General features: G+C 41.9%; 1 protein-coding gene across 3 annotated transcripts in view; it reads right to left on the bottom strand.

Moving 5' to 3' along the window:
* The window catches only part of LOC134528532 (sister chromatid cohesion protein PDS5 homolog B), a 70,735-nt gene that overhangs the window by 13,442 nt on the left and 31,486 nt on the right, over nucleotides 1-25,807 (bottom strand). For all 3 annotated transcript variants that reach the window (XM_063362234.1, XM_063362236.1, XM_063362235.1), the window contains exons 11-19: nucleotides 13,611-13,724; nucleotides 13,299-13,403; nucleotides 10,806-10,947; nucleotides 7,767-7,918; nucleotides 6,070-6,195; nucleotides 5,263-5,370; nucleotides 1,971-2,104; nucleotides 1,535-1,658; nucleotides 442-661 (exon numbers count right to left, since the gene is read on the bottom strand). In XM_063362234.1, coding sequence (XP_063218304.1) covers nucleotides 442-661; nucleotides 1,535-1,658; nucleotides 1,971-2,104; nucleotides 5,263-5,370; nucleotides 6,070-6,195; nucleotides 7,767-7,918; nucleotides 10,806-10,947; nucleotides 13,299-13,403; nucleotides 13,611-13,724 — 1,225 coding nt within the window. The remainder of the gene's footprint in view (nucleotides 1-441; nucleotides 662-1,534; nucleotides 1,659-1,970; nucleotides 2,105-5,262; nucleotides 5,371-6,069; nucleotides 6,196-7,766; nucleotides 7,919-10,805; nucleotides 10,948-13,298; nucleotides 13,404-13,610; nucleotides 13,725-25,807) is intronic.

Raw genomic sequence — 25,807 nt, 5'->3', positions numbered from 1 at the left:
AATTTCCTTTAGTAGGATTTTCTTAAGAGGGATTTACTGTATATGACACTAACATATTTCACATTAATTTTTTTTTTTTGGTGAAAATGTTTCAATCCACAAGCCAGCAAGTATGAAAAACATAAAAGTTTACATCATGCAAAATTTATCTTACTGTCCCAGGCTGTTACTGGCAAACTAAAAGTGATGGACACCACCAAGTCACGCAACACATCGTATGGAGGACTGGATATTTTCTCTAAGCGACCGACTGTCTGCTGGAGACAGGTCAACCTGCAGCCTTATTCCTTCTGGTGTGAGACCCGGTACGCACGTTCGTGATGAATCAACTTAACTCACAATAAGTATTATCAACATGCGTTCAACACAGTCTTCCCTTCTTTAGTTCAGAGAACACACGCCAGCTGGGCAACTAAGGAAGCAGCACGGACCGCGACTTACTGCTGGTGCCGATGGACAGGCTCTTGATGTAGTCGCGACGCTTGTTGATGTCGGTGACCATGTACTGCTTGGCCTGGGACCTGAGGCGCTTGTCTGGCTCCCCGGCCGCCAGCACGTAGAAGCCCATGAAGTCCAGCGGCAGGCACTTCTGCGGGATGCCCCGGCTCAGGCCCTTGTGCAGCTTGGCCGTGAACTTCTCGCGCACCTGGTGCACCTCGTCCTGGCACGGCACGGCACCACACGACACTGCTACCTCCGCACAACTCCAATATTCTATGTTGGTGAATAATTTGATATTCCATTCAACATTTCAAATTAATAGAGTAGCTTGGCTTATGGTTGCAGCCGTGTCCTTGGCAAATAATTCACCGACGTTTCGGTCGACATTGCAGTCGCCATCAGCAGTTACTGCTCCCTGATGATGGCGACTGCAATGTCGACAGAAACGTTGTTGGTGAATTATTTGCCAAGGACACAGCTAAATCCAGAAGCCAAGCTACTTCAGACAATGGCCGTGAAAGCCTGCGAACATTATTTTAAATTAATTATTTTTTTAAAGCTTATTTGTTACCAATAGCTACAGAAGTGAGACTGATTAACAAAAAAATTTTACTGATAATTTTTTTTAAAAATGTATGGGGCTAACTAAAATTATTTATTGAGAATTTTAGAATGTTTTTTTTTTCTGGAACTTTATACATACATTGTTTTTATTTGTAACAAAATATCTGTGATTATGATTTTATAATTATTAATAACACTAAACTTTCAGGTATACAATCAGCTGGATCAAACAAAATTAGAAAATGAATTGCCAATTAATTTTAATTTTCTTTCATTTTACACCTTTTTAATACTTTACCTCTAATTTTAATTTTACGTTTATTTTTCCATAAAAGTTTCTTGGACTCCTGTGAAGTGTAGGGAAAAAAAAGGTTTGCTGAATGTTAAAATTTGATTACAAAATATTCAACATTCATGAATATTTTTATATTCAGTTTAAAATTTGATTTAAAAAAATATAAAAAGCATAAGGCTGGACACAAGATGGCGAAGATGACGAAGATGGCGAAGATGGGGAAGAACTGCTCACCGTCATCAACTGGGACAAGTTGTAGAACTGCTCAGCGTTGAACTGGTCCCCCACTCCCTTCTGCTCGCAGATCTTCAGCATCGCGCAGCCGGCAGCCAGCCGCAGCCAGGCCATCTCACATTTGCTGCACAATGTTAATTTTTGCGTTTTATCACATTAAAAATGTTTTGTATGTTATGAATTGATACTTAAGAATTTTTGGTAGTTCTGAACAAATAGCCTCTTTTCCATAAACAAATTAAAAATTCTAAAATGCCTTTTTTTTCCCTCCCCTGATATTTTTCAAACCATTCTCTGAGAGGGCATTTTGTTACTTAAAGTACATACATAGTTTACCATCCCTACTATACTATCCCTAGGCATAGCTGTAATATAAGCAATGAACTCATGCGGAATCCACTTGTAATGTTTTATTGTTAAAAAAAAAGTTAACTACCTGAGCTTTTTTTGGTTGAGCAGATCCCCTCTGTTCACGATGAAGGCATTCAGCATGCGGAAGGTCTTCTGTGCAGACAGTACGTCTACCTTCAGGCCGAGCAGCCACCGTGCCATGGTCTTCAGGGCCTCCACCTGTCGGAGAACAAAGAGTCGTCTCCAAGCACATGCAGGCAGTGAAAACAGGTTAAGGGGGTAACATCGTAAATTACGATTTCATGTTTCTGATCATGATTTTAAATAAGTTCATAATACAGTACACTCTTGATTGTACGGGGTAATGACTGGCATGGGGTCCAAGGACAATAAAAAAACACGGCTATAGCATCGCCAAAACAAAAACTGTTTAGTTAAAAATTTTTTTAGCACAATTATCTAGACAAACACTGTATCTGTATAAAGTTGTACGTAATAGGTGCTGAAGTGTTAAGACGTGATTTACAGAAAGATGTTGCAGTACATTATCACTAAAATATAGCCGTATTTTACATCTAGCAGGTCGTAATTTTCCAGTTTTGGTTTAATGTGTCTGTATTACCACTCATTACTGTTGAGTATTGACAGAAAAGAATACTGATGCGTTGCGACAGCTGCCTTGAAACTAAGCGGGCCAGTTGGCTCGCCCGAGTAACGGAACACGGAACAGCCACACCGTGCCAGTTCCAGCCTGGGCGCCGTTCACACGGACCCGTCGAACACATGTGCGCACAGCTCACAGGGGTGCGTTCATAACTGGCTCCAGCAGTTTCGAAGTTCATGGTGCATACTAACACTTACCAACTACGTATTCACTATGTTTCGTAGCATTTTTCATCTTGAATCACAGCATAATATGCTCTGTCACATCAATAGATCATAAAAATTAAAAAATAAACTGTCAAAAATTATTTTTGTGTGTATGGTTTATTGAAGTGAAATATGGCACGGTTAACCTGCAAACCGGATAACCTACACCCGGATAATCAGTGCTGTATAATGTATAACAAATTTAATTGCTTATAAAAGGTTTTATCAACTTAAATAGTCCTTATTTGTCGGGTTTTTTAGAATGTGAAGGTAAATATTTGTGTGTGGCCTGGCATGTGTTGAAAGCATGCAATTGTACGATATGAAGTTTTGAATTACAGTAGAATCTCGTTATAGCGAGCACTGTAATAGCAAGAACACGGCTATAACGAGGTATTTTTGAGGAATTTACGGCGTGATCGCTTGAAGCGCGCTTTTGTTATGTGTCTGCTTTATCTCCACCCCTCTCGCTCGCCACTAGACATCTTGCCGTTGACGCCTGTCACATTCTTCAGCCGTGCAGTCGCCACCTAAGTGCGTGGCTTTAAAAATAGAATCCCATCCTTTCTTTCTTTTATCAAACTTCCGTTAGTTATCTGTGCCATGTGTAGACAAAGTTTGAGATTAGAACAGAAACAACGTAAGAAAGTATTTTTTACAAATTAGAAATATGTATGTTTTTGTTTTTATAATCGCGTATTTTCACGTTTTTTTTTGTTGTTATCTTAAAAGAGATAATATGAAAAAGCCACTCTAATGAGATTTAATTGTTTCTTGGTTAACAAAAACTATTAATTATCAAATATTGTTAATTGTTTATATTCTATTTATTATTATTTACGCGACGTCATACTGTACGCGTACGCAATACGACTGGATTCGTTGCTGCAACATAACATAGCATGTTATGCGGTATCAGATGTAACGAGTAACGTAACAATAGTAACGAGTAATAATTGTTATAGTAACGAATACATACGGGTACACATTTTGTCGTTACTTTTACACCTCTAGTAGGCACTACCGTATTTATTTCCGAATCGCTAGGGCAGTTTTCTTGTAACTTTTGTTTCGGTCAGTTGTGGTATCTGTCCGGGAAAGGGGTGGTGATGGTTTGAGTTTAATCCCAAATTTATTTTCTAAAAAAGTTGACAGGTTTCTTTAAATGATAAAAGTATAGTTTTCCAGCGACTATTACGTTTGAGGCGTACGTGCGTTGCCGCAGCCGCACTCCTGCTTTTTTGTAAGGAATTAAATCATTGCGCTACACTAGCACCACCTATTAGGAACATCCCGAACCAACATGGCCGCCAGCAGACAGCCCGCGTCGACGATAGATAGCAGGACAATGCTGCATCGGCCGTGGGCTGAGATGCTATACTTACGTGGCGTGGTAGGGTATTCTGGTTATTTTGACGCAATCGGTGATCGCATCCGTACTTATGGGGTATCGTTTTAAAGAGAATTCACACATCTGCTCACAGAAATTAAGATTTCGTTAATAGAACGTGTTATTTTCCAATTATACAGGTTTAAACACAATTTTTATGCCATTTTCGGTTAATTTTTATTTTTTGGGGGCCAAAATTTGTCCAATTCGGTTATAGCGAGGACACGGTTATAGCGAGGATCAAACCCGGAACCGTGACACCTCGCTATAACGGGACTCTAGTGACTGTTTTATGTTGAGAAACTTTTTAATTTTTGTTCATAATTCCTATAGGTCAATGGAATTTGGTATTAAAAAAAAATAATAAACTTTGGTGAATAAACCAACAAGTTATTTCGGTGCAAAATTTAGGTTAAAAAAATTAAAATTTACTCATAATTTTTACACATATATGGTTTTTCTTGAAAAATGGTTTGGCGATAAACTGTGGACAAACCAAATTAAAATGGCTCGAATGGGTTTTGAACCATGAAGGAAGAGCAGCTTAATTTCATTAAGGCGGCCTACAAAACATTTGCCTAATTTATGACATTCTCTCATATAGCTAAGCATAATTTACAGGGCTTACGAAGTTCTAAAATTTTCAACTAAACCAAACATTTGGATTTGGTTTTGTTCGAAAATCTGAATGTTCATTTGTAAGAGTATACAGATTTTGAACTTAAGTCAATATATATGACAAATCAATAAAAATTATATACATAAAACTACATTTATAATGATTGGGAAATGTGAATCAGCCATGATACATGACCAAATTAGCTTGAACATGGTAGCAGTTTTGGTGTTGCCAACACTTTGGAAGGTTTTGCTGTTTGATCATCGTATTAAAAATGTTAAATCTTGAACAAAATGCTTATGTTCAATAAAAACGTAAATTAAGTTAAGTAACAATATTACAGTTCTTCAAATTTTTCCATGGTTGGCAATGACACAAAAATACAGTTTTATTTTACATATTGTGGCCAAAATCTAAATGATTTCATGTCAACTGTAGTTGCTACAGGTACACTGGCTGACCCCAACAGAGTTCAACAAGCTGGAGGTCACATCGCACCTTGAACACAGTTTCCTCCGGCAGCTCTTCCTCCGCGCACCAATCCCGGTGCTCCATCTCGGGGTCCACGGTCGTCATGGAGTCACGCACCAGCAGCTCCTTCACGATCTGAAACCAAACCTCAGTTTAGAACGTGCCAACCAAACAACATTCAAACAGTATACAAGAACTATGCCACTGAACCACATCCCGAACTCGAACTAAGACATTTACCCATGATCGACCCCTAGACCGTCCGTGACAACAAGCTCGTCCAAGGAACTTAAGTGCAGTCAGCCGAGAGGCATGTGAGCAAGAGCTTAACTTAAGCGGAATATAAGTCCGCATGCAAGAAAAATAGTTCCTAAGTAGGGGAAAGAGGGAGGGTCACCAGATAAACTGGAGTGGGCAGGAGGGGTAAGCGGGATGTGGAGAGGGGAGGGGGTAGGAATACGACACTTAACGCCGACGAAGGCTGAAGACAGCCGAAGGCTCACTGTGGCGAACAAAAGTTCGGCACAAATCTGCACCCCCCCCCACCCCCACCCACCCACCCACAGTTGGTCTCCGGCCAAAGTAACTTCTTTATTTTTAGTGTTAAGTATGTTTATTCACACACAATTAGAGTTAAATTGGTATTAGTAAATAAAACACATTCTCCACAAAATGAAGGTAAATATTTTTATTTTACAGAGCTGTAAGGTTATTGAGGGATCAATTTTTTTTTTTCCATAAAGAATAATTACAAATGGAGCTTGATTGGGGTTTAAACAGATCCCTGTTAATTACCAACTCCGTACGCCAGAATGCGTTGAACACTGGACTTACCTTGCGTGATATGATGTTCTTTATGTGAACAGGGTATTTCTCTGGCATGTTGTATGCAATGTGTCCCAGCGAAACAATGGCAGTGCGATAATGTTCGGAATCTGCGACCAAATTGTCTTTCACTTTCTGCAAAATTTTAATTAAAAACACATGTATCAAATAATTATACCAGCTAAAATAATTAGTATCTAGATGTGGTAGTAATTTGGATAAAGTTTGGGTGAAGTGAAACTCTTTCATGCACGATTAAACACTTAACTTCATCAAAATTACTGGGGATGGGTCTAATTCACATTTTTTCTGTTCCGATTCTGATTCAAAATTTTCCCTAGATTCTAGGTTCGATTCCGATTCTAATTCCCAATATTACTTTCTTTCTGAGTGAGATTATAAAATTTCAAGTAGAAGGTTAACCTAAAGAATAACACTTAAGAAGACTAAATACACGTACATTTTCTGAAAATTTAATTTGAAAAGCATGCAAGTATTGCAAAATAATTATAAAACTGATAAAAATCCATGATTTTGTGATCTTATGAAATTCCTCTCTCCTGTAATGATTTTTAACAGACCTGATTGTTGTGTTTCAATTGATTTACATTTGTGAACATTTAAAACACTAACTGATCATGAGATATTTTCTGTTTAATGTGATTAAAAATTCACAATAAGATTAAAATAATAACGCAAGCTATCCTGGTAACAGGAAATGGAACATCAACACAAATGTGAAAACAGTGTACTTTGTTCAAAAATTTGTTTACACGTGGGAAGCAATATGTTATGCACAAAAATAAATCTTTGGCATTAAATTTAATGACTATATACACGCAAATGCAAATTTAAACTAACTTCTTTTTGGCAAAAAAATAGTTAAGTAAAAAATTAGCTTCAGTACATGAAAGACAATGAATAAATAAACTACAATGTCTATGATCCACACGGATGGCAAGCATGCTTTGAATTGTTTACTTCAACAAGGCATCATGATTGCCCGGTGACGTTGGAAGTGAACAATATTATTTTAACAAGAGGTGAAAAAAGTTACGTTAATGCTGTAATTATGAAATTAAACTTGTATATTGAAATAAGTTTACAATCACAATCAATGTTTTCCCCGAAGGTAAAAAATCTAAGTTTTGTTAGTACAGTATTACGGATAAATATCGGGGATTGCGGTTATGATCCAACCTTAAAATAATTTACCAAGTTTTTATAATATTAGCGTTAGGCAAGTTGCGTAAACATTTTCAGCTTACTGGCCGGAAAATACACAATTGTGGCAAGAATCAATTTGTGTTAATCTATTTTACATCCAAATTATCAACAGTTCTTATGACCTACCATTCTAAATATTATGAGATTCCATTATATTATACAATTGCTCCTTACAGTTTGAGAATCAATGGTTATGATTCCAGGTAGACTGGAGGAATCAAAGCGCAGAAGATTAGACGTAAATTACAATGATGAACTTTTTTTTTTTTAATTATTTGTTGACTTTGTAGTTTTTCCCTATGAGACTTAAAAGATCACTGATAGGTGAAGGTTTCTTGTATATGAGATAAGTTAAAGGTGGCTACAATTTAATATAGCTAAAATATTTTGAGTTCCACGATGGAACATCACAACTATAAAAATTAATTGATTACATTCAATACAAATGGGACAAAAAGCCATTGTAAATGACTTCTCACCTCAAGTATTTCTGCAAAAATGGGGTCTTGGCCCTGAACCACGTTGATGTAGAGGCAGCGTATGGCATGCTTGGCCTGCTTGGGCGTCCCGACCACCGCAAAGTGCTTGCACACGGGAATTACTTCCTGCATGATGTCCGGAAACACTTCCCCTGAAGGCAACAACACAAGAAATAACCACCCTTCAAAAGGAGTGATAGAACTGGTTATCAATCAACATTCGACTCACACTACTTATCCATAGGAAACGTACACTTGAGTTAGACAGAAACAGATGCTGATAATACTAAAATAATGACATAGTTAAGGTAGCGTTGAGCTGATCCTGTTTCATAACGATACAAATACGATCAAGTACACATCCATTCGCATAGGCCTGAATGTTGGTAAAATTGCTGAGTGCAAATCAGTACCAATAAGCAGAAACACTTTTGATAAATAGTAGTGGTGCACCGATGCGGATACAGATGAATCGTAATCGGCGATTATGGGTACTTACCGATTAATCGTAATCGGCGATTATCTTAACGATTACTTTGCCGATTATTTACGTCCCGGCGTAAAGTAGGTTTTTACCGTGTAATATTTTGTTACACATTTTAGGACGAAATACGGTAATATTTGTATATATTACAAAATTCATCTAACTCCGTCATATCATAATTACAGATACAGTAAAACCCCTTATTTGCACTTTTCAGGGAACCCCAAGGAAAAAGTGTAAATTGCGGGAAAGTGTAAATTGTGGGAAAGCACTTTTATTGGCAGTTAATGCTAAATTTTAGCTTAAAAAAATGTATCAGCATTTACTGGTGCTACAAGACAAACAATAGTTGTTTACAACACATTTAGGGCACTGCAAAAATATAATTTTCTTAAATATAAAAAACAATTCAACATAAAGCCTACATTAAATTTTCTCTAGTACTGTTTTATAGGTATAGTATAAATTCAACGCATTGGGCAGCATTTGCTTCAATAGAACACCTATTTTTAATTATTGTGTTTAAAGTACTAACAGGAATATTCAGTTCCTTGGCCAAAACCACTCGGGTACCCACATGCTTGTCAAACTTCTCAATAATTTTAATTTTATCTTCAATAGATAAAGTATTTCGTGGAACTTTATACCTATCCATCTTCAATCAAAATCTTGCCATAAATAATATTGTGAACGATAAAAAAACACGTGCTAACCAAAACGGACGTTGACTAATGTAAACAATGAAAGCCATCATAGATATGTACTGTACATAATGCAGCACTACTAAATATACGTACTGTGTATGAGCGCTTTCCGGTAGTATCGATAGCTCAGCGCTTCGGACTATGCTCTGCTACGAGAGTGCTCTATGACACCATAAATAAAACCGTTTGTGGTTCTGCTACGAAAGTTCTCTATGGCAGCAAAGATTAAAACGTTAGTAGAGGAGAGGCACCATAGAACTTGTCGATACATCAAAACGAAAGGTTACAGACAATAGGCGAACTACTTCAAACCTTTCACATCTATGACTAACGTGACGAGTATTTACATTTTTACCGTGTTTTGAAACGTACATTCCGGGTTTTTTGGTTATGTAGCAGTGTAATTTCAGGGAAAATGCAACACGAAAGTTAATGTACAATAAAACGGACCTACATAAAATGACGTTATTTGCGGGAAAACGTAAATAACGAGAACGTAAATACGAGGTTTTACTGTATTTCGTTAAGTTTAATAAATCTCATTGCCTCTAACAATAAAAAATAAATTTTTCCTACACGTTTATTTACGTTTTGTCTTTTGTTCTGTCTTTTGTTTAGTGGCCTTGTACATTACCTATAGCCAGAGACGTAAAATAGATGGCACGCAATCAAAATACCACAAACAGTTGCAGTGGATTCTATGACAATCGATCTTTTCGAGTCGTAGTAGCGGTTAAAAATCGTGGTCCCGATACCTTCTAGAGTTTATCACTGCGTTTTACAAACTCGTTATGGGCGTCTTTGGTAACATTATCCGTTTGTTATTTGTATGTGACGTGAAAAGTGAAAAAGTATTTATAATTTTATATATTCAGTCAACATAAATAAAATCACATGTGCTAGAATTGGTTTTTAGTCATTTTTATATAATTATAGTGAGATGGCGAGTAGGGAGAAAAAAAGTGAAGTGTGGAAACATGTTTCTATAAACTCAAGTGAACAAAATAAAGCAGCATGTTTACATTGTTAAACTGTAATTTCTTGATGCAACCTTATGTGATAGTCGATAATAATGCTAGTTTTCCGCAACAAAAACTTACCCATTGTAAATTACAATTATTAGACTGTAGTTCAAGTTGTTTACAATAACAAATATAAATAGAAGTTAATACTGTTAATACTGTTATTATAACTGTATTCTCAATTTTACCTACTCTTGTTATTAAATTCACATCGGAATAAAAATTTTTGTGTGCATTATTACACTTAAAAAAATTTCTTCATTATAATAGATAACTGAATCGGTATCTGCCGATTATTGCTCTCATGATCGGTAATCGAATCGGTAATCGGTAAAGTCATATCGGTGCACCACTAAAAAATAGCCAAGAAAAATATATCTACCATGGTGCAATTCATAAAATATTTCATGACATCCTCAGATTTACAGGTCTGTGGCCAACTAATCAGTTTCACACCATCCTCCAACAAACTATACTAAGGCTACAAAGTACCTCATTTATATGACGTCGGCTTACTTCTAAAACCTCTTAAGTCGAGATATTCCCAGTTTTATATTCCGGATGTGTTTGGTGTATATTTTCATTTTTTCATAGTGCATATGCTGATAAAACCTCGTAAGTCAACTCTACTTAGTCTCTTTTCTATTCATAAATTATAAAACCTCGTATCTTTTTCAGTCAAAACCATGCTCCAAAAGCTCATAAGTTCTCCTGTAAAATTGACTGAAATGGAGTTACGAGGTTTTAGAAGTAAGCCGACGATGAATTGCTGGAGTTTACTTTAACTTAGGAATTGTAAAATTTTTTTGTTTTGCTTGTTATGAATTACCTAAGGGCTTGTACTTCCCAAGAAACGTGAGCACGGAAAGTACAAGCGGTGCGACGAAATCCTCCTCGATCGCCAGAAGACTCAGCAGGTGCCGAATTATGTCATCGTGCAGGAAATGTGACGAGAACACAAACGACAACTTCTGCAAGCACAAAGAATATACACTAACAAAATCACTTCTCATCTACATATTTTAGTTTGAATTGAAGAAATGAAATTACATACTTAAACCTTTAAGTGAAATATTCAACCAGTATCAAGGTAAAAACAATCCTCCATTTCACCACTTATATCCAATTTAACGTGGAGTAAATAATTCACATAAAAAATATATGTACAGCTAAACCTTGATTATCCGGATTAACTGGGACCAAAGTCAATCCGAACAATAGAAAATCCAGATAATCCAAATAATATGGGTAATAAGTAGAGGTGGACAGTATCCCGAAACTCGGGATCAAATCTGGAAGGAGACTAATCCAGAACTTCAGGAAAATAATTTTTTCCTCGGGATAATACTTTGGGAAAACCCATTTTTTTAATAGTAAATACCTCTTGCATATTTCTTTCATATTTTTATATTATAAAAAAAAATATGCTTATCTTTTCATCACAATCTAGTCCCATAACAAACCACAAATTTGCACATGTATTGACCAGACCACGGTCATGTAGACAGGTCTGGCAACTTACCTTCATTCGCCTTCGGCTTAGTGAAGCTCACGGCAGCCTGCGAACTAACAGCGCTAGTAGTAGGAGTTGAACCCTTATGTTCGGTTCGGTTCGAAACCTCTTAAAATATATTCAAAAAACCGAACGTTCGTTTAAAAAAAATTACGTTTTTCTAACCCCCATTTGAGACCATTCACAAAACAGCACAACAAAATTCCATTACTTGTAATATTCCGACTTTTATCGCATAATCGTCGCCTCAACAGTTTCAAGCGCAGACAAAATAAAAATAAAAAAATTATTAATCGTCGAATAACTCGCATAGCATTTTTTCATATAGGCGCGCTTTGTTTTTTGTTTACTTTAGAGAATTTTTTATGCATTTCTTGTACAACGTAATATAAACTATCGTATAAATGCCAAAGGTATTGTATATTAATATATTATACCTTTAACTATAGTGCGTGTACGAGACGTGTTGTAAAATCACCAAAGATTGCGTACCCCATACGTTAAACTAAAGCGCATGTACGAGAACTCTCGTATTTCGGCAAAACTAACGTGATCAAGTTAACACAAGACAAATGCGGTAGGAAATGATTACGTAAATTACGTATTTTAAATTACTGGGATGTATTTATTTTCTTTGGCCTTTTTGATTATAACAGTCAGGTACTGAAAATATTAATTTAATCTTGTGTATTAAAAGTACTGGTCCAGTAAATTTTACAGTACGGCACTAAGTTGACTAGCGTAGTCGCGGCAGCCATCATTATTTCTCGTGTTTTATTTTTTCAGACGCAAATTTCTATAACCACACTTCTTACGTTAAGTTTACAATATTATTGTTCTTGAGGTGATTTGCGATGAGCAGGCTTACGTCGTTTAAGTTTTCCAAATGGAGAAAAGATAATGACGACCCAGATGACCCAGAACCACCCCAAAAAATGTCTAAAGTTTCTTCTGACGAGCAGCATTCTTCCAAGAAAACAGCAACTGCAGTCAGCGGGTTTTGAAATGTAGATAGGTAACTTAATTCACATTAGACTTTTTTTAATGTCCTATTAAAAAGTTTTACTTATTAAAAATGTTAGGTTATGTCTACCACAAAAATATGTTGTGGCCTTATGCTGAATGTTCGTCATCTTTATAATAATATATTTTTTTAAATAAAGGTTAGTGTACACTGAAAAAGAAAGGCAGTCTTTTTGAAATTTAGATGGAACTTCTTCATGAATATATTTTAATTCATGAAGAAGTTCCATCTAAATTTCAAAAAGACTACCTTTCTTTTTCAGTATGCACTAACCTTCATTTAAAAAAATATATTATTATAAAGATGACGAACATTCAGCATAAGGCCACATAACCTAACATTTTTAATAAGTAAAACTTAAATTAAATGCGAAATAATTTTCTCTAAACTGTTTTCTTTCCTTCATTATTTATTGCATAAACTTTATTAATAAAATGTTTTGCAATGTTTTAATAAAGCTAAGCTATATAATGTTTAAATTTTACATACATATGGCTGGAGAACCTTTCTTTCTCACCATTCAGTTAAAGACCAAAATGCTGGTCGTCGGTTCATCTTAATTCAAAACAATTATTTTTGTATGAGGTTCGGTTCGGCTCGGTTCGAAATTTTTTTGCTATGGTTCGATTTGGTTCGGTTCGAAACCAGAGAACTGAGGTTCGCCCAGCTCTAGTAATTTTTATGTGAACATAGATTAAAGTCTACAAATCTGATCCGAATCAACGAGGTTTTACTGTATATTTAACATGCTATTCCAAAAATGCTTGTTACAACCTACAACTTACCACGAGCAATTTCAGTCCTTTCTCCCCTGCTGTATTGGGGTGCAAGCCAACCTCTTCTATCAAGTTGCCCCCTCGCAAACAGTCTTCAACGTAACCAATGAGGATCTGAAATAAAATGCAATACATAATGACATTCAAAAATGCAGCACTTTCAACTGTTCATAATAAGCTTTCCAACAGCAGCTGTCAATGAAAGCATTCACAATGACTAATTTTGGTTTTTTTTTATTGTTGTGATAAACACCAAAAGAGCTTTAAGAAACTAGATTTATTTTTTAAAATTCTTGACTAATACAAGAAGTTGGAGCTTACTTTGAGTGCAACGTGGTCGACCATCACCGATGAAACTCTCTCCAGAAGCATCTTCACGGTGTTGTAGTAGAGATTGGTCATCACAGGTTGGCCAAGCTTCTTCAGTATAAGGGTCTTCAGACAAAAACAAATTATTTTTAAGGTTTCAAAAGTATACGAACAGACCATGCAAGCAAAACATATTGCATCATAAAACAATGTATGTTAAATCTGTAGACTATAAACAACAAATTACATTTTAAATGTAAGAAAAATATTAGGAATGGGCAGACACTCGTAAACTCGAATCGAGTCAAGTAAGTAGCTCAAGCTTAACCATGACAGTCAAGTTCTTTATACTCAACATATAATAGTATAAGACTCAACATTTTTTTATAACTTGTTACATATTTTACAAGCCCAAAGAGCATAAAATCACATGCCATTAATTCGGAAAACACTTCAAATAATTCTCATATATATATTGACGTCGTCCAGGGCTACGCCCATCTGAGCCCGATGTGCCACCACCTCCCTACCTTCCTGTTAATCCTCCCGGCTGACGTGTTTTAAATAGCGCGCCGCCGCAAGAGGGCGCTGTAGAATCAGTGCTTCGCTCCCCAAGATATAATAATACTGTGCAATCTTTTGTTTTGTTCCCCAAGTGCCATATGTTTTTATATTAAAATTTATTGTAATTTTTATGCATTTTAACCACGTCCGCGGCACGACGGGAGACAGGGTAACTGTTCAGGGCGCTTGGCGCCAAACACCCCCCCCCCCCCCTCTTCACCTCGCTACCTCTGCGGCGATTGCTCGCGCAGTCGCTTCCCGTCGCCAGCTGAAGAGAGACGCTCCGTTCCGGCTCTCCGAGGAAGGCGTTTTCATAGAGACATTGTGTTTGCGTGCTTCGAGTGTTGTTTGTCGGCGTGTGGGGCGCCCTGAGATCCCACTGCGTGGTTAAGGTAATTGCGAAAGGGGGAAACGAGTCACGCCGCCACACGGGCTACGTCACGCCTGAGACAGAGTCTTCTCGCCGGGTCCGTGCCCCCTAGACACGGTGGCGCCCACTAAAAGTACGTTATAAATACTACCGAATCCCCCGACCTTGTCAATTGGCTCCCAAGAGCGTGGGGCGTGACAAAAAGCTGCCTTAACCACCAAGACCGGATGCGCGGGAGTTGTGCGATTGTTAACCGGAGTGCGCGGAGCCGAGCAACCATTGTCCGTGCAGCGCGCCTAACGGTACTCCGTCGGAGCCGAGCAGCCATTGTCCGTGCAGCGCGCCTAACGGTACTCCGTCGGAGCCGAGCAGCCATTGTCCGTGCAGCGCGCCTAACGGTACTCCGTCGCGACCGATCCAGTGACCACTAGCGCGCTTCCAGGAATCCAGGCGCAGCAGAGGCATTCCGCATCCCGGTAGCGGTAATTTTGTTGCAGTGCTTATGTGAGTTGAACTAATGCGAGCATGGCAGACGATAGACGACCGGCAGCTGGAGTGGGCTTAATTAAACCAGAGCTCGTGTTTAACATAAACAGTATGTATTGCGTCACGTGCGCACGTCCGAGGCACGTGGGGGGCGTCACGGGGGCCTCGTGGATGGACACATGCGTGTGTCTGGAACGCTGCGAACCACGCCTGGACGGTTTTGCGGGGCGAATGAATTCAGTCGGGATAGAACGTTTGAAGTGTACTGTGGCAACCTGTACTGGAGAGGCGGGCAAGGACGCTTGGTGCCGAAACTGCCGGGCCTTCAAACACGTGCGGTGTATGGACCAGACCGAGCAGGCTTCTTCACGCGACAGTTGGTACGACTGCACCGAATGTCGGGAGGTGAAGTTCGCAACACGCGGGGCGGCGTTCGCCACGGGGACGCGAGTCTATGTCGAGCCAACAAATGCGTGCGCGCGACCTACGCCTGTGGGTCACATTGAGCTGCCCGAATTTTCTGGACGGACGTGTGACGACCCGGGGAAGTTCGTGCGAGTGTGTCATGAGAGACTGAATCGGTACGGCGTGCCGGACGTGGAGTGGGCAGAGCGCGTGGGAGGCGCGCTAAGAGGGGAGGCGAAGACGTGGTAGAGCATCGTCAGTGAATTCGACATGCCCTGGTCGGAGTTCACACGGCGATTCGAGGCGCGGTTCGCGGACGTGAAAGCGGAGATGAAGGTCAGGACGGAGTTGTACTGTCTGGAACAGAGTCTGAATGAATCGGCGGAGGCGTTCATTGTCAAGAAGCTCCGGCTACATAGACGGCTGTTCCCGGCGAGCGGCCCGGAGGGATTGTTGGAGCGCATCGTCGAGCTGATGCGTCCGGAGCTACGCCCGCATCTACGACATGCAACCCGCCAGACGACCGAGGAGTTCACGCAACACGCGCGCGCCGTTGAGTATGACCTGAAGTCGGTACGGTCATCCAAATCGACAGTACGAGCAGAGACCGTGACAGCCGCTGACGCAACGGCTGCGGTGCCGTACTTCCCATCCGCGAACAACAGTCGGCAAGAACGCCCGCCACCGGCGTGGCGTAGACGTGAGATTGGCGTGGGGCCGCCACCGCAATGCCACTCGTGCCCGAGTGGCACCTTCCACTGGCATGAGGACTGCCCAGTGCGCAACCGATATCGACCAGCAGCCCAACGGAACGATCCGTCGGGAAACGGGCAGCCGGGGGCGACGCGCTAACACGGCCCGCCACCCCCGCGCAACCGGCTATCACAACAACAACAGCTGGACCAAGCCTGGGGCACGTGAGCGTGGAGGAGTGCGTGCTACTTCGCATCCCGGTCGTGGTCAACGGGCGGGCAGTCAGTGCCCTCATTGACACCGCCGCCAGCCACAACTGTGTGTCATCGCAGTTCGCCGAAGGGACGCCCTTCGAGGCCTGGCCGGGCCAACTCCAGCTGGCGACCACTGGGAACGCCTGCCACACCAGGGGCGTCGTAACGCTGCACGTGGACGTGCGCGACCAACGTTCGAGCACCACGGCGTTGGTGGTCGACGACCTCCGAGACGACGTTATCCTGGGACATCCGCGGCTGTACGACCAAGGTGCCATGATCGAGGTACGCGATGGGTGCGTACATGTCGGCAACCAGGGCCGCCGTACAGTGTATGGCCTCGGACGCTCACCGCCACCAACCAAACACCAGGTCAGTCTCGCTACTTTCAAGCATGGGGTGCCCCGTGAGCACCAGGCAGCTATCCAGAGTGTAATTGTACCCCGCAGTGACGTGTTCGCGACTGCCGATCCGCTGAGACGTACGACGGTCGCAGAGCACTCTATTCCTACTCACCCCCACACCCCTATGTTCATCCCTCCTGGCAGCTACGGGCACACGGGGAAACAGACCATCCTGAATCAAGTGAGGGAAATGTTGCGAGATGGCATTATCGAGCCCAGCGAGAGCCCATACAACTTCCAGGTCGTGCTAGCAGAAAAAAAAGATGGCACTTTACGTTTCTGCGTTAATTTTAAACCAATTAACAAGGTAACAGTAAACGCACCACCTCCACTGTTGAACATCGCAGATACAATCGCGGGGTTGGGTAATGCAAAGATTTTTTCCTCGTTAGATCTAAAAGCGGGTTACTGGCAAGTACCCATACGCCCAGAGGACCGCCCTAAAACCGCTTTTACGACTCCGGACGGCAGACGGTTTCAGTTTTGCGCCATGCCCTTTGGATTGCAGGATGCACCCGCCACGTTCCAGAACACGATGACGCGTGTATTAGGGGACTACGCGGGCAAGTTCGCGGCCGCATATCTTGATGACATTATCATTTGGTCACAGACATGGAACGAACACGCGCACCACCTCGCGTTGATCCTAGAGCGACTAGCCGCCCACGGGCTTACATGTAACCCCGAGAAATGTCACGTAGGTACAACGGAACTAGATTTTTTGGGCCTGGTCGTGAATGCGGAGGGGAATCGGCCAACGTCACAACAACTGTCTGTCATTGTAAACAAGCCTATCCCAAACACTCGTAAGCAGCTGCAACGGTTCATCGGACTGGCCAATTGGCTACGTGCGTTCATACCAGAGTTCTCTGTCATCGCCGCACCACTAACGGAACAGCTGTCACCAAAAAAGTCCTACCGGTGGACCACGGAAATGCAAGCAGCTTTCGAGGAATTGAAACAGCGTTTCCGGCAATGTCACTTGCTGGCCCGACTAGATCCAGGGAAGCAGATAATTGTACAAACGGACGCAAGCCAACAGGGAATAGGAGCCATATTGTTACAGCTTGGAGATGCTGGCGAGCCTCGCATAATTGAGTATGCGAGCGCCAAGTTCGGGGCAGTAGAGCAACGCTACAGTGTGAATGAGAGGGAGTGTTTGGGCGTGGTGTGGGCCCTGAGGAGGTACAGGCCACACCTAGAGGGCCAGCATTTCATACTGCGGACAGACAGCCAGTGCCTGAAATGGCTTGCCACTATGCAGGGGCGGCGGTCAAAATTGACGCGGTGGGCTAAGGTCCTGCAAGCACTCGACTTTACTGTGGAACACGTCGCTGGCAAACAGAACGAGCTGGCCGACGAGCTTTCGCGTAACCCAGACGACACGGTAGAGGCGCGGGACGACGCGGACTGGGACGAGCTCCTCCCACCCACGAGCGGCACACCGACACCTAGGCCACACACACTTAGTCAGGCGGCGGCGCTGTGTGCGATCACAGATGTAAACAATACCCCCACCCTACCGCCAGGGGCGGAACTAGACGATCTAGACGCATTCGTGCGCGCGGCACAACGCAGAGACGAACACACGCAAGGGCTAATACGTCAGTGCGGGGAGGCTGCGTGCGAGGGGTACCGTGTGCTCGAGGGATTGTTACAGGCACGCACCGCAGGCACTCAACAACCATGGCGGACATTTGCACCCGCAATGACGCGACGCGAAATATTCACAATGTTACATGTGAACAGACTAGCCGGACACCCGGGTACGGATCAGACTGTACGTGCAGTACGAGACCTCTTCTTTTGGCCCGGGGTTAACAAGTATGTGAGGGACGGCGTGCGAGGATGCCGACACTGCCAACGGCGAAAGGTGCGGCGAGCCGATGGGCGAGAACAACAAAGACCCCGGCGACCATCCGAGCCATTTCACACGGTCGCTCTGGATTTGATGGGGCCGTACCCAAGGTCAGCACGCGGGAAGAGATTCCTGTTGGTTGTGACGGATTGCTTCACGCGCTGGGTCGAGGCCTTTCCGCTGTCAAACTGCCGCGCTGGCACCATTGCACGCACCATGGACACAGAATTTTTCCCGCGCTGGGGCTACCCACGCGTTGTGTTGACGGATAACGCGTCACAGTTCTCGGGACGGAAGTGGAGGGAGCTATGCGAGGCGTGGCGAGTCACGACGCATACCACGCCATTGTACCACCCCCGCGCTAACCCCACCGAGAGGCGCAACCAGGAGATAAAGGCGCAGCTGAGACTCCGGCTGGCTGAAGACCACACCCTGTGGGACACGCACATCCCGGAAATCACTTATTGCCTGCGGCGCCGTGTGAACACAGTTACCGGCGAATCTCCAGCCACACTCGTGCAAGGACGTAACCTACCCCTGCCCGGCCAGTACCGGGTGCAAGAGAGATGCGCGGAGGACAGGGAAGAATCCCCAGAAGAGCGCGGGCGGAACATCGCTATGACGCATGAAGAGGCTCGTCGCAGGCAGGCGGCCTACCAGGCGCAACACACACCCGTCACCACACGACCACCGCCGCCACTGACACCTGGGCAGATGGTGTACGCGCGTCTACATCCACTCTCAGCTGGAAACAAAAACTTCTGTGCGGGGCTTGCACCCAAGTGGATCGGCCCCATAGCAGTGTTGCGCATACCAGGTCCCACCGCGGTCGTAGTCACACTTCCGAGTGGTCGTGCCGCGAAGTACCATCGGGATGATGTACGAATCGCGCACGGAGGCAGGGAAGGAGGCCCTGAGGGAGAGGGAAGCGAACCCGTGACCCCCACAGTTACCGAGGACCAACATCACGCCAATGCTGCAACATCAACCCCTATGGAGAACGAGGGCGCAGGATTCCACGGGTTTCCAGGAGTGGAAGTGGAGTCGCCAGTTCCAGCCCCACGCAGAACGGGCCTGACAAGACAGCTGTTCACAGAGACAGACGGAGAGGACTCTCCCTTCCGCGGGTTCGCGGAAACAGACGAACTGTCGACGAGAGGAGACGGTATGCCCTTGCCTCTGATATGGACGCCAGACGAAGCGGACGAACGACCAGAGTCGCCGGACAGCCATGAGATGATGTGGCCATTCCACTATTCCATAGAGGACTCAGACTTTCGGGTCTTCGTGGAAGAACCCGCAGAATCCGAGGCAGGTGAAGGAGAGAGAGAAGCACCCGAGCCCGCTCCAAGGTACAACCTACGACCCAGGAGACATCCAAGGGCACGGAGCTGCTGCTCAGCTGGCGAAATGTAAACATTGCCACAGGGAGCGCGAGGTAAACAATGCCACGCCCACTCAAGGTCGGGAGATGTCATCACATCGGCCTACTTTAGGAGGGGGCAATTGACGTCGTCCAGGGCTACGCCCATCTGAGCCCGATGTGCCACCACCTCCCTACCTTCCTGTTAATCCTCCCGGCTGACGTGTTTTAAATAGCGCGCCGCCGCAAGAGGGCGCTGTAGAATCAGTGCTTCGCTCCCCAAGATATAATAATACTGTGCAATCTTTTGTTTTGTTCCCCAAGTGCCATATGTTTTTATATTAAAATTTATTGTAATTTTTATGCATTTTAACCACGTCCGCGGCACGACGGGAGACAGGGTAACTGTTCAGGGCGCTTGGCGCCAAACACCCCCCCCCCCCCCCTCTTCACCTCACTACCTCTGCGGCGATTGCTCGCGCAGTCGCTTCCCGTCGCCAGCTGAAGAGAGACGCTCCGTTCCGGCTCTCCGAGGAAGGCGTTTTCATAGAGACATTGTGTTTGCGTGCTTCGAGTGTTGTTTGTCGGCGTGTGGGGCGCCCTGAGATCCCACTGCGTGGTTAAGGTAATTGCGAAAGGGGGAAACGAGTCACGCCGCCACACGGGCTACGTCACGCCTGAGACAGAGTCTTCTCGCCGGGTCCGTGCCCCCTAGACACGGTGGCGCCCACTAAAAGTACGTTATAAATACTACCGAATCCCCCGACCTTGTCAATATATATATATATATATATATATATATATATATATATATATATATATATATATATATATATTTTTTTTTTTTTTTTTTTTGGGGCATTTTTCTGTAAGTACAAACAGTTAATTTTACAAGACTACACTGCCTGGTAAACATTTCTACTGCTATTTATGTTTCAAAACACTGGAAAAGACACCATTTTAAAACACAGCAGACAAACTATTTCACGAAAATATTTTAATGTCTCAAATTTACAATGTTTCTACTACAGCAGCAATCAATAGTATTGCAGTTCAGCACAATCACGAAAGTGTCACACTATGTACCTTCATATCTTTGACTATCAAGTAAAATGTCAGTGCCTAACATCTATCAATAGGCAGATGTATTTTTTTTTGTCTACAATAAAAGTTATTATATAATTCATACGTATTTTAATGACATTTTTAAATGAAAGGGACTTTTGAAAATGCTTACATATTGCAATTTTTGAAGTCAAGACATTTGTTTATAACCAAAACATAACAAACGAAAAAGAAAATAATACAGAGTTAATTTTCTGCCTGTTTAAATTTTTCATTTTGGTAAGGTTAAACTTTATGCGTGTGATTTTGCACGTCCATTAAATGGCATAAAAAAATACTTGAGACAATAAAACGTTTTTTTCATGGAGAAAAATATAATTTAAAAAAAAAGTAATTTTAGTAAAGATATTGCTAGATTATGTGTCATACATTTTTTTTTTTAATTCAACTGGTTTCTTTATCATGTATATACCGTATTTACTCGCGGAAGGGTTGCCCCTACATATGGGTAACTAGGGGTGTGCAAATATTTGAAATTGCAAATATTCGTGCAAATCAAATATTTGATTCGATTCACATTTGAAACCAAATTAGGTATTTGAAAATTTCAAATATTCGAAAGTTTTCGAATGTATTAAAATTAGTGGTGCACCGATATGACTTTACCAATTACCGATTCAATTACCGATTATGAGAGCAATAATCGGCAGATACCGATTCAGTTACCGATTATAAAGAAGAAATTTTTTTAAGTGTAATAATGCACACAAAATTTTTTATTCCCATGTGAATTTAATAACATGATTAGGTAAAATTGACAATACAGTTATAATAACAGTATAAAAATATATAAAGTACACTATTAAGTCATTGAAAGGGGAAATTAAATTAACTTCTATTTAAATATTTGTTATTGTACACAACTTGAACTACAGTCTAATAATTGTAATTTACAATGGGTAAGTTGTGTTGCGGAAAACTAGCATTATCGACTATCACTAGAGACCTGAAAAAATAGCATTTGCTATAAAGCGAAAAATAACGCGAATTTCGGCCTTTTATTTTGAATAATGCGAATTTCAGTCTTTTGTTCTAAAAACGCGAATTTTAGCATTTTGTTTGGTGTTCTATTTTTTTTTATTTCAATTTGAGGGCCAGGGCGTGACGTAGGAAGGGCCGAGGGTTCCAAGAATCACGGGCGCTTCCAGGAAGTCCAGCCGGCCTACGTGACTTGGACGGACCTCGGCTTGTTTGGTGAGGGGAAGGCGGGTGGAGGCGGCTGGGCAGGCGGAGGAGGGTGAGGAGGGGGAGGCTGCGCGCGCACCCGCTCGGCCTGGCGAGAGAGGGGTAGGCGAGGGGTGGCGGCCAGTAGGCGGTGCTGGGTGAGGAGGGGGAAGCTGCGTGCGCACTCGGCTGGCCTGGCGAGAGAGGGGTAGGCGAGGGGTGGCGGCCAGTAGGCGGTGCTGGGTGAGGAGGGGGAAGCTGCGCGCGCACTCGGCTGGCCTGGCGAGAGAGGGGTAGGCGAGGGGTGGCGGCCGGTAGGAGTGTGCGCGCGCACCCAGCTGGTTGGCATGGCAACCAAGGACGCGGCGTGGTTGTCCTGGCAACGGCGACGCGGTGGTGGCCGGACGGTGACAGCTGTCGCGGCCGTCAGTGGTGGCGGCGCGCACACGTGTTTAGGAAGGAAGGGGCTGACGGCTTCGTGATTATAGACGTGCGCGGCACGTCGCATCTGTACTTGCCAACCTACATAGTGCAAAAAGGAGGAAATTGACAGTTGACAATCTTGCAGTTAAAACTACTGAGGCTTTCTCAAAAGCCAACATTCCTTTGGAAAAGCTGGATGATCCTAATTTAAGAGAATGGATGAATGAGTTTATTGAAGGTAAGTTTAATTTCAAATCTGTGACAACTAGGCATGTAGTTCTGTAAAGGATTGAGAAAATAGGGAATTTTAATTGCATTTTCTTCACATGTTTGTTTTAGGGGCTGGAGACTTGCCTTGCGTTAGATCTCTTAGGGAATCATATGTGTCTGTGATAGCACAAACACACTTCGATGAAATAAAACAATTAGCACAGCATAGATGTGTTGATATTCTGTGTGATGAGACTACGGATTCCAAAGGGAGATGTGTGTTTGTGGTGCTTTTTAAGATTCAGTCAAACAGTTTAACAGATCCAGTGGTAAAGGTAGCTGCAGTAAACATTCTGGAGAAAGCAGATGCTACAACATGTTCCCAGGCCATTCTTGAGTGTATTAATAAATACAGTGTCAATTTCATGGACATTCAAGCAATTGTCACAGACTCAGCACGTTACATGACGAAATGTGTCACATCGTTGCAGGTCCTTTTTGGAGAGCACATTGCCCATGTTCAATGCTGGGCCCACAAACTAGCTTTGGTAGGCAATTGCTTTTCCATTGGACTGAAAGAAGTAAATGAGGCTGTAGTAAAGGTGAAAACTGCGTTTCTTAATACACGGAAAAGGAAACATCATTATTTGCAGTATCTATCAGAACATACAACTAAAGCTGCAAATTTGTTTCCAATGCCAGTAACAACACGCTGGAACTCGTGGTTCAGAGCAGTGTTTTATTTGGCAGAATATTTGGTTGACATTGTTAATTTCTTCAAGCTAGATGAAAAGAAGGCTATCAACAATAGTGGTATTCACTATGTAGCTGGTGTTTCAGAAAAAGATGTGGCAATTGTTCTTCCTCAGTGCATATTTGTGAAAACTCACGCAGCTGATATTGTAAGCCTTCTCACAAAGCTTGAAGGTTCGCAGTACCCGACAGCACATTCCCTTTTCGGGTATTTGAGTGATTTACTGAAAGGCTTCGAGGGCACATCAAAAGGTGTATTTGACTCCCCTTTTGAAACTTTCATGTCAGAATCATCTCTTACGACAAGCAACAAAGCACAAGTGAAACATAAATGTCAAAACTCATCAGCTCTTGCAATGACCAAACTTCAAAGTCTGATGAACAGTGATCCAAGTGCACACATCTTCAAAGCAATTAGCAAGCTGTTTAGTCCCAAAAACATTTTGCTAAATGAAACAAAAAGTGTTTTGTCTGTTTTTGACAACATCCCTGCATTTAATGGTGTGGACAATTCAGTTAGGTACAAAGGCTACGAATTCCTTAAAGAAGCTGTTCAGGATGCTGTCAAACATGAAAATGAACCGGATGTAGCAAAATTGCTGATGGCTTTGGGAGTGGAACATGAAGTATTCACAAAGGCAGCACTTAAGGCCATTTGGCTGCCCACCAACAATGTTGACAGCGAACGCCTTCTTAGTCACTACAATTTGGTGGTTACTGACAGGAGACAAAATTTAAAAGAAGAGAATATAGAAACATTTACCATGCTTTCATTTGATAGCTAATTTTGAGTGTTTGCAAGTAGATAAAACAATGACAATATTTACTTAGCTGGTGAAATGGTTGCATCTGTACTCTGTGTGTGTTGTTTTATACTCATTGTTTTTAGTTTTGTGAATTCAACAGTTTTTCGAATGTAGTAATGATTTTTTATTGTATCAACTCTTCATCCTTAACGGAAAAAAAAGGTAAATACCATACAAAAATAAAACCTATTTTCAATGAAAATAACACCTATTTCCAAGAAAAATAACACATATTTCTTAAAAAAATAAAACCTACATTTTCAGGTCTCTAACTATCACATAAGGTTGCATCAAGAAATTACCGTTTAACAATGTAAACATGCTGCTTTATTTTGTTCACTTGAGTTTATAGAAAAATTGTTTCCACACTTCACTTTTTTTCTCCCTACTCGCCATCTCACTATAATTATATAAAAATGACTAAAAACCAATTCTAGCACATGTGATTTTATTTATGTTGACTGAATATATAAAATTATAAATACTTTTTCACTTTTCACGTCACATACAAATAACAAACGGATAATGTTACCAAAGACGCCCATAACGAGTTTGTAAAACGCAATGATAAAAACTAGAAGGTATCGGGACCACGATTTTGAACCGCTACTACGACTCAAAAAGATCGATTGTCATAGAATCCACTGCAACTGTTTGTGGTATTTTGATTGAGTGCCATCTATTTTACTTCTCTGGCTATACGTAATGTACAAGGCCACTAAACAAAAGACGAAACGTAAATAAACGTGTAGGAAAAATTCATTTTTTATTGTTTGAGGCAATGAGATTTATTAAACTTAACGAAATATCTGTAATTATGATATAACGCAGTTAGATGAATTTTGTAATACATACAAATATTACCGGCTTTCGTCCTAAAATGTGTAACAGAATATTACATGGTAAAAACCTACTTAATTACGCCGGGACGTAAATAATCTGCAAAGTAATCGTTAAGATAATCGCCGATTACGATTAATCGGTAAGTACCCATAATCGCCGATTACGATTCATCGGTATCCGCATCGGTGCACCACTAATTAAAATATTACTTTTGTTTGACAAAACGTGTGATAAAATAATATGTCGAACCTCTAGAAATCATTTTCCCGAGAGACTTAATGGAAGAAAAAAAACTGTAAGCAGACCTTTACTTACATCAAATTTTAGGTTAGGTAAATGGGCATGCTGAGAACAGTTAAAGACAATGTAGCCTGAAAATTATCATAAATGCTTACGATTTAAATACAAACTTTACGTGATGTGTAGCATAATTAATTTATTATATCCAGTTGTCCTTAGCACAATTTTTGGGCGAGCCATGTGCCATA

The sequence above is a fragment of the Bacillus rossius genome, chromosome 1 (assembly GCF_032445375.1).
Source record: "Bacillus rossius redtenbacheri isolate Brsri chromosome 1, Brsri_v3, whole genome shotgun sequence".
Taxonomy (NCBI): domain Eukaryota; kingdom Metazoa; phylum Arthropoda; class Insecta; order Phasmatodea; family Bacillidae; genus Bacillus; species Bacillus rossius.
Note: the sequence above shows the minus strand (reverse complement) of the source record. Positions and strands in the feature narration are given on the sequence as shown.